This window comes from Nelumbo lutea, chromosome 6 (assembly GCF_056320005.1).
Source record: "Nelumbo lutea isolate HS-2025 chromosome 6, American lotus-T2T, whole genome shotgun sequence".
NCBI lineage: Eukaryota > Viridiplantae > Streptophyta > Magnoliopsida > Proteales > Nelumbonaceae > Nelumbo > Nelumbo lutea.
In genome coordinates, this window is record NC_142689.1 from 67,557,791 (window position 1) to 67,567,313 (window position 9,523).

The 9,523-nt window shown below is 36.7% G+C and overlaps 1 protein-coding gene across 1 annotated transcript; it reads left to right on the forward strand.

Annotated features, from left to right (window-relative positions):
• Nucleotides 1–892: 892 nt before the first annotated feature.
• Nucleotides 893–9,205, forward strand: LOC148849402 (uncharacterized). The gene is made up of 3 exons (XM_088951827.1): nucleotides 893–1,763; nucleotides 6,702–6,821; nucleotides 8,907–9,205. Exons 1-3 carry the CDS (start codon nucleotides 921–923, stop codon nucleotides 8,916–8,918), a joined length of 975 nt encoding a protein of 324 aa, XP_088807953.1. The 5' UTR covers nucleotides 893–920; the 3' UTR covers nucleotides 8,919–9,205.
• Nucleotides 9,206–9,523: the final 318 nt, after the last annotated feature.

Genomic DNA, 9,523 nt, shown 5'->3' on the forward strand with positions numbered 1-9,523 from the left:
AAGGGGGTCAAATACTAATGAACATAGATTAGGGGGCCAAAAGTTAATAAAAGAAGGGTGAAGGGTTAAAGTATAAATGAATCATCAATAGGGATTGTGGGGATTTTCTGAGAACGTTGTTGACTAAGTAATTATTCCGTAAGCTCTCTGGCACGTTGTTGAGCCCTTGACGAACCAGTTCTTGGACCACGGATGCCTTGGAAGTTCACAATATTGAAGATATTAACAAATTTGAAGTTGACACTACAATGTGCAATCCTCTCTCTTTTTTTTGTTTTCCCTTGCAGAGTTTTTGTCGGTTATATCCTTTTAAGGGGTGTTCTTTTTTTTGGATTTTGAGGGGGAAAGTTTTAGGATAGTATTTCCTTTTCCAGCGTCATCTTCCACATATTAAAACTAATGCAAATATCTGGTTAATAAAAAAAAAAAAAAAAGTAGATGACATCCGAAGGGCATTAGTGTCATTTTATATGCCAGGTAACAATATGCATTAAATTGGCATGCTTTAAAAGTTTAAGTATTGAATAGACATATTTTAAAATTCAGGGACCAAAGTGAGACTACACCCAAAACACAATGTACTAATTTGCAATTTTCCCATAAAATAACAATCCTATCCGAGCAATTAAAAGAGATCAGCTTCAGTCAGTGCAAGACCCGTAACACTGTTCGAACAGCCTTTACACCATTGCATCAGGAACATTTCCATACTCTATGTTTTATTTCCATACACCAATGCAAGGCTATGATGGTTGTTTGAAGACCTTGCACTGACTGAATCCCATTTCCAATTAAACGCACAGAAACCTGAATCATCCAAAACTTTTTGGGCTAAGACATGAGCCACCTGGTTCAGTAATATATTAGGTTGGGCTGAAGTCAAACCTAACCGAACCTGGAGTGGAGTTACTGGATTGGAAATGGGCACACGTGGTCTGTCCGAATTGGGTAAACCAGCAAAGGACAACCATAAAGGACCAAGTAGATCCGGTCCCGTTCACAGATTTCAGAGTATTCATCTTGCTTTATCGGTTCGACCGAGTTATATCTGGATGAGCCACCAGGAAGAGCCGTATCGACCCGCTCTAACAAGTTCCAACAGACTATTACATCAGATTCTCTCCTCTTCAGACACAGGCACACAGCGTCACAGACAGAGAGCCAACGGAGCAAGCGTGCGCGGCGCGAGAGTGGGGAGAGTAAAGATGCCGAAGAAGATGGGAATAAACAGTAAAGCCGAAGCGTCTAGGGCACGAAAGTGTGCCACAGAGGCGGAGCGCAAGGATCGAGAGGCTCGCGAGAAGGAAGATCAATACTGGAGAGAAGCCGAGGGCACCAAATCTCGAGCCGCCAAGAAACGCGAAGAGGAAGCCGAGAAGCGTGCAGAGGCCGCTGCCCGCAAGGCCGAAGCCCGACGTCTCGCCGAGCTCGAAGAGAAGGAGATAGAAAAAGCTTCTAAGAAGCCTGACAAGAAGGCCAACCGAGTCCCTATCCCTGTCCCCAAGGTCACCGAAGCTGAGCTCCAGCGTCGTCGCGAGGAGGAGAGGCTTCAGATCCTTCAGCGCGCTGAGGAAGTCAAGAAGCAGCAGAGTCACACTGCCAACGAAGAGGAATATGAGCGCATGGTGCTCGTGTCCAATACTAACCGTGACGATTCCCTTATCGAGGTCCACTCTGTTGAGGACGCTATTGCTCGTATGGCCGTTTCAGATAACCTTCCCCCCGACCGGCATCCAGAGAAGAGGCTAAAGGCATCGTTTAAGGTATTATTATTATTATTATTATTATTATTATTTTCGTTTTAAAGTATTCCACCTGATATTCTTTGCATTCAGCAATTCGGGCTTTGTTTGGACTCCTCTTGCTGAATTTCTCATTCTCTGGGTTTTAGTTAAACATCAAATACTCGTAAGCGAGAAATTTTCAGGGAAAAAGACACATACATATTCTGCTCCAAGCCTCCAACTTTTGACGGACATGCTTAAGTAGAAATCATCAGCAGGATAGATTGTTGCACTAAGCCAAATAGAGCTCTGATTTATCATTTCTTAGTGCTTTTTATTATAGGTTTTTTGCTTTTCTTTACCTTTTTTTTTTTGTTAATTGTAAAAGTGGAATAAGAATAAATTATGGGTGCTTATAATTGCAATTGTCCATTTTTCCTTAAGAATCAATTTTAGGAGAAATGAAAGAGAAAAGGTGATTGCGTATTCTTTTCTCATACATCAGTCTATCAAGGAAAGGAATGGTTGGTGGACCTATTGAACATAAGACAATAGTGATGGCTTCTCGCCATAGGGAAATGATGCCATCATCCTTTATGTATCCAAGCAAGGACGTGCTTAGGAAGAATGATAATTAGTTTTCCTTGATGTAGTTTTTTTTTTTTTGCCTCTGGTCCGTCTGCCCAATGCTCAGTTGATAGATAGAACTGGGTTTCGTTATGGGAGACTTGTTAAAAGGTATGTGACAAATCTGTGGCAGAAGTTGAAGTATAAATTGGATCAGTCATTGGATGAGTATTTGACATTATGGATACAAGCGAGGGAGGCACATGAGTTGCATGTTGTACATGATATCAATATTTGACAGAATGATAAGAGGTCCTCTCTATATTAATTTTTCTGCATGGAAGTTAACACATGTTTATTATGGAATAATAATATAATGAAATGTAATGTTACAGTAGTTCATTGGAATTTGGATACATAGGTAGTATTTTGGAGGATTTGTTTGTGATTGCCTCAAGGGGTTTGGTACAAAGGTGGCTTGTAGAATCAGGAATGCAAGATGTTTTACATCACATTAGCTATTTGAAGTAATGCAATCGAGGAAAAAAAGAGATTGTGGGTTTTACATGCTTGAAAATGTTTTATATGTTTGATTTTATTTTTAAATTTTCATTTTTTTGAATGGTAAAGTAAAAGACTTTTTTTTTTCATTTGAATGTGCTTTACATGTTATGTTTATGTATTTTAGTTCTAGATAATAGGTTTAAACATTTTTTTTTTAATTTAAGCTTAATATTTTTTTATTTTTTGCATTTTTTAAAATTTCTGACATTTGTTTTGGCATTTCTTTTGTATTTTTGTGCCTTGCTTCAAAAATGTGCATGCCTCACCTTGTGCCGGGTGCAAATTGACCCTTGCGCTTTTAAAACATTGATAGGGACCATTGCCTTACCTTGAGAATCAAGAAATACAAAGATAGCTTAACATGTGGAGCAGTGTATTCATTTGGTTACAACACTTTCTTTTGACCCTCAAATAAAACACGACATGCTATCAACCAAATGAAAAACTAGATCACCTAGTGAGCGCTTGCCTGGATGATTTGATTTCGATGAATTGATGTGTTCACATACTTGCAACCCTCTAATAAAACATAGGCATGCTATTAATCAAATGAAAAACCAAATTATCCAGTGAATGTGTCTTGTTATTGCTACCTCAAATGGCACACTAATAACCCCACTATCATATGAAAAAATAGAGATTGCCTCTAGGGTCTACTATCTTATTATGACGATTTAGATATACTAGGGTAATGCGACCCTCCAATGAAGCACAAGCATGCTATAAATCAAATGAAAAACCAAATCAATGAATGAGTGCATGTTGGGGTGATTTGGATTCGATGGGTTTACATGGTCACAATACTTTCTTGCAGCCTTACAATAAAACACAAACATGCTAAGAATCAAATGAAAAATCAAACCACTTAATGAATACATGCCCTTTTTGGTCCCGAATTATTCAAAAATAACCCACTAACATATAAAAGATAGGGACTACCCCTAAGGTCTACTACCTTACAATGACAATCAAGAAATGCCAAGGTAGCCTAACATGTGTTGTGATGCGTTCACATGGTCACAATTCTTTCTTTTAGCCTTCCAATAAAATGCTAAAATGCTACTAATCAAGGGAAAAACCAAATCACCCATTGAGTGCATGCCTGGGTGATTTGATTTTGATGAGTTGATGTGGTCAAAGCACTTTCTTGCGACCCTCTAATAAGTCACAGACATTTTAAAACCAAATAACCTTTGTGAGTGTATGCCTAGGTGATTTGGTTTTGGTTAAGTCTGCATGGTGACATGGTCAATGAGTGCATCCTTGTTATTGCTACCCCTAGTGATACATGAACTACCCCTATTATTTGAAAAAATAGAGACTATTTCTAAGGCCCACTACCTTTACTAGGAATAGCTTAACATGTAGAATGATGAGTTCACATAATCATAACACTTTTGGCTTCTTAAAAAAAAAAAAAAAAAAACCCAAACATGCTATAAGTCAAAGGATAAACCAAATCACCCAGTGAGTGGATGCTTAGGTTATTTGGTTTTCATGACAACAATTTCTTTCAACCATCCAATAAAACACAAACATGCTGCTATCAATGAAATGAACAACCAAATAACCCAATGAAGGCATGTTTGGTATTGCTACACCAAATGGGAATCTAGGATATACTACCAAACTATGACAATCAGGTAATACCAAGTTAGCTTAACATGTAGAGTGACACTTAGGCAATAAGATGGATGGTTGTCTCACTTAATTGACAAGATATTTTTTATATGGTGTCCTTGGATACTTTTATTTTCTCAACTTTTTAAGATTATAATACTAGTTACTGTTATTGTTAATTATCAAAAAAAAAAAAAACTTTGAAAAATTATAATAGTAAAATGCACATTATTAAACTAAGATATTCAGTTTCAATTAAAATACTGGTTTCTTTTCATTAATTTTCTTCAGACCCTCTATTTTATTAAATTTCTTTTCTTTCTTTAATTTTTTTTTTCATGAATATGTTGATTCTCTATTTTTAAACGAAGTTTATACATTTTTTATGAAGATTATGGACAATAATAGTGAAAGATGGTTTCTGCTTGATATGGAACCTAAGGAATTACCCTAGGATTCATGGTTTTTATATTATTAAAAAAAAAAGAAACATCACCTAGGTGACTTAGCCTCAGCTTGGCACCTTGAAAACTATGGTATAGAAAACTCTTGATGAAGGCTTTAATGAGGTCCCAACATCAATATTGAGCATGGAGTGTACTAGAGATTCTTTGGAGGGGAAGGATTCTTTGGAGGTGTACTAGAGCAGCAATACTTTGGACCATCTGGGAGGAAAGAAGCAATAGGATATTTGAAAGTAAAAAAAAAAAATGCAAGGAAGCTTTAGTTGAAACAATAACATTGAGGGTGGTTCATTGGGTAAAAAGTTTGAAGCTGTTTTCAGCCTTTAAGGTCGAAGGTTTCTTCAGGGTTTGGGACTTATTACTGCTTCATCATCTATGAGACGACAGTTTGTTGAGACTTGGTCCCCTCCAACATATGGTTGGAAGAAGCTAAACTTTGATGGGAGTTGTGTGGGTAACCCAGGCCTTTTAGGTATTGGGGGGGGCCATTAGAGACAAAAATGGTTCCGTCATTGCCCTGTATTCCGGTCCTGTGGAGGTAGGTGATGTGACAAGGGCAGAGTTTCTAGCTGCAGTATATGGGGTTGAGAAGGCTAAAGAGTTGGGGATCAATAGACTGATCATTGAGGGAGATTCAAAAACTGTGATAAAATGGTTGCAGAAAGGGGAAGGGGTGACATGGCAGTTGAAGAATGATTTCAGAAGATTTAAATGGATGTCAAGGAACATGTCAATTCAGGTGGGATGGGTAAGGAGATCTACCAACAGTTTGGCAAATAGCTTAGCAAAGCAAGGGGTTCAAAGAACATATATGTTTTGGGCACATTTGTAATTCTGTACTGGGTCAGCTGATTTCTTTTGTAACTTATTGTTGTATCCTAAAGTATTTTAATCAATAATGTTTCAAAGTTATTGATAAAAAAATATTGAGCATGGAGTGATAAGTCATAATAAGCATTTACCTTGATTAATTGACATTTCTTCCATAAATATCTTTTCTATTTAGAACTAAAATGTACAAGGTACTGCAGTTGCAATCCATAGTAGAATCATATATTTTGACTTATAATAAACAATTTAGAACTTAGCAAGTTTTGTTAAAGGTTTTCAGTTCAAAGACAAAATCCAAAATGTGGTGTAACCTGAGCAACTTACAAATTACAACATTATGGAAAAAAGACCATTACCCAACCTTTGAATTTTTACAGCATAACTTAAAATATATATATATATATATATATATATATATATGTATATAGTAATTTTCATCTCTGATCCATATGCTGTCTGTATATTGGCTTTAAGTCTCTCAGATTACTTTAAATTGTATTACTTCTGTCTTTTTAGAGAGGTAGTTGATGACAACGTACTTTATTCAAAAAATGGTTTACAGAAAATTAGGAAGAATGCATTTTCAAAAAAATATTACTTTCCAGAAAATGTTTATCTTCCAACCTGGTGGAGTTCATTATGTTTTTCTTTTCACAATTAGTAAAGCACTTGATGATGAGTAATAGTTCTGTCTTGTTTTTTTTTTTTTTAATATACAATTATTTATCAGGTAGATGTGACTAGGCTTGAGTTATTCCAGAGAAGTAAGTTTCATAATCTTGTTAATAATTACTTCCTATCTGGATACAAACTGGTGGGTTGACAGTTCAATTGAATTGTTTGACTTATTGTGGTATTATACTCCACCAATTGCCACTTGAATTTCCCTTGTTCTTACTGTGGCATCTATTGAATTTTACAACACATACAGGCATTTGAAGAAGCAGAGCTCCCCAAACTGAAGGAAGAAAAGCCAGGTCTTACCCACACTCAATACAAAAACATGATATGGAAGCTATGGAAGAAATCTCCAGATAACCCTCTTAACCAGGTAAGCTTTGCATAATAGACTTGAGAATTTATTTGTTGATTTGATAGTCTGAGTCATCATGATCATCATTTATCCTCTACTTTATTCCACCTATTTGGGTTGGCAATGCAATCCCTGTTTCTTCGTGCAGTTATGCTAGGCCCCTATAATCCTTTCTCACTTTGTGAACCCAAGTTCTTGGCTGTTTATCATTTTTAATAGTTTTCTGATCTTTACTGTTATTCTTGACAATGTTACACCAACATGCTTTGATAGATGGTGACTTCAGGTCCCATGGAAGTCCTGCTAAGAAACCTATCTACTTTTAATGTGAGAAGTTTAAAATGTTCATTAGTTTATTCATACAGTATAAATGGTGTTTTATCTTAAATTGTTATCACTAACCACTTGAAAAATTGCAGATCTTGTTGCTTTAGTTGCATGTGTTTTGCAGAAAACATTGAAAAGATGAATTTGTTTTTCTCCATGAGGAAAATATAACTACTTTTTAAAATCTTTGAAGAGCAACACTAATGAAAAATTTTGGATCCTTTTTTTTTTTTCTCCTTAAGAGGTAAGAAGATTCTGGTTGGAAGATGATCTGTCCTCTTCCTCCGGTGAAAATGAAAAAAATAAAAGAAGCCAAAAAGGTTTTCCGGAATTTCAGATATGAAAAGAAGTTATTGTTGAGTGCAGATAATCTTAAAGATTTTATGTTTTGTGGCTAGCATTTTCAAGTTTTTATGCTAGTATGATCAAAACATTAACTACAAATCTAGTCAACTGACTAAATCAGTTGAGGGCCATCGTAACTGCATCAATAACTAGTTGCTTGATTGCTGCAGTCATCAGATGGTTGTTGTTGTTGTTATTGTTATTGTTTCAGTAACATTGCATCTTTCTCATTGGTTTGTGTGTGTATGTGCACACACACATGTGCAAGCGCTCAAGTGGGTCATATAAGTTGCATGGTTAGAGATGCTCTAACTGTATTAATAAAATATTGTAGAATAGGTAGGTATATTTGTCTAGTCAGACCCTTTGGTGGACATTTTGGAGCAAAAACTTTGCAGAAATTATGTTTAAGGCTGGGTAGTAGTGGTTCAGGAGGCTGTTTGTCAGAGATTTATTTCACTGCTCCTACAGTAAAATCTATAGTGAATTCTTTGACGTGGATCCTCCATGCCGTTTAGAATGAAGAATCTTTCAGCACATAAACAGTTTAGGCACTGGTTGTCTAAAGGGATGTTAGAGATAGTATATTTTTCCAATCAACAGCTTTCTTTGTCTGCTTGTTCAATATGCAGATAACAAAGATGAGAAAGGAAATCCCATATTTCAAAGTTAGCCTGATTGGATGTCCCAGGACTGTATTATATACATGTTGGGCTAAATTTGGATAGGACTGATACATGACTCTGGGGTCCTCTGTATATTCATTTGTCCAGCCCCACTAGCTAGATTTTTATGGGTCAAAAAATGTTGCCCATTGCAGGTTATAACCATGTGATTTTATAGTTTCAAAAGGGAAAAAAAAAAAGAAAAGAAAACAACTTACCGTAAAAGTAACTCATGAGAGAGAGAGAGAGAGAGAGAGAGAGGTCCATTCATGGTGGATGCGTCAAATTCCAACCCCATGGATCCTTTAGATGGCACCTTTTATGTGGTTTTCCTGTCTACTTATAGGCATGTGATGATAGAATTCAAAAAAAGCAGTACTGAGTTCTAATACTCGGTGATTTAAAAGGTGCACCTAGGCGCACAGGCGAGGTGCATTTTGGGGTATGCGCCTTGCCCAGATCCTAGGTGCATGCCTGGTGTGGCTAGGCCTTGTGCCTCAGCCCAGTCGTGTGTCTTTAAAATTTTGCGTTTTTTGCTTTTTTTTTCTAATGGCTGGGCCGGGAGCTTTGCCGGATTGCCATTCGTGCCTCAATGTGCAATCCATGAGATCATTCACCGGTCACGGATTGCCATTCGTGCCTCAACATTCACTCAGAAGGAATTGATCCCAATTCTCTGCATAACAAGCGAGACCTTGCCAGCCTTGTATAAAATCTTAAATCTCCTCTTGAAGACTTGAACTCATAGGCTGATTTGCATGTGCAGGTAGCGGAGTGATTGCATCTCGCCTGCCTCCATGGGTTATTGTTTTCTCTAGCTTCTGTAACTTCTCTATATGTTGCTCTTATGAACTTTGGACCCACAGAGCTGTACGAGTTTGTGGTATTTTTCCTCACTGGGTCCTGGAGTGATGCTTTTTAATTCCAATCTGTTTCGCCTTGGCCACTCTACTTAGCCTGCAATTTATTTGTTACGCTGGCAATAAAACGTTGGCAGGTGTTGTATATATTAAGGAGACGAAATAGTATTTGAAATAATAGATGTTCGGTCGCTCTCTTTATCAACTGCAGCACAAGTTTATTCATTATTATATTGCACACAACCAGGCAAATGCGAACCTTTTACAGAAGATCCATGAATATAGTGCCTTCTTTGGTGGCCCAGGGATTTATTATATAGAATTAATTCCTCATATAGCATATTTGAAAAACTACTTGTATATATCCTGAATTTATAAAATTAATTTAAATATGCCTTCTCGACCTTTCAAAGATTAAATCTAACAGATAAAACTTAAGGCTGTGTTTGGTTGCAGTGTAATTTTATTTGTACTAATTCAAATATATGGGGAATGCAAATGCAAATGATAAATATGCAAAACT

What these genes read in the sequence shown, in the direction of transcription:
- LOC148849402 (XM_088951827.1), top strand. Translation starts at nt 921, where the DNA reads ATGGGCACACGTGGTCTGTCCGAATTGGGTAAACCAGCAAAGGACAAC. An exon ending in GGCTAAAGGCATCGTTTAAG is followed by an intron (nt 1,764 to 6,701) that starts GTATTATTATTA and finishes CAACACATACAG; the next exon opens with GCATTTGAAGAAGCAGAGCT.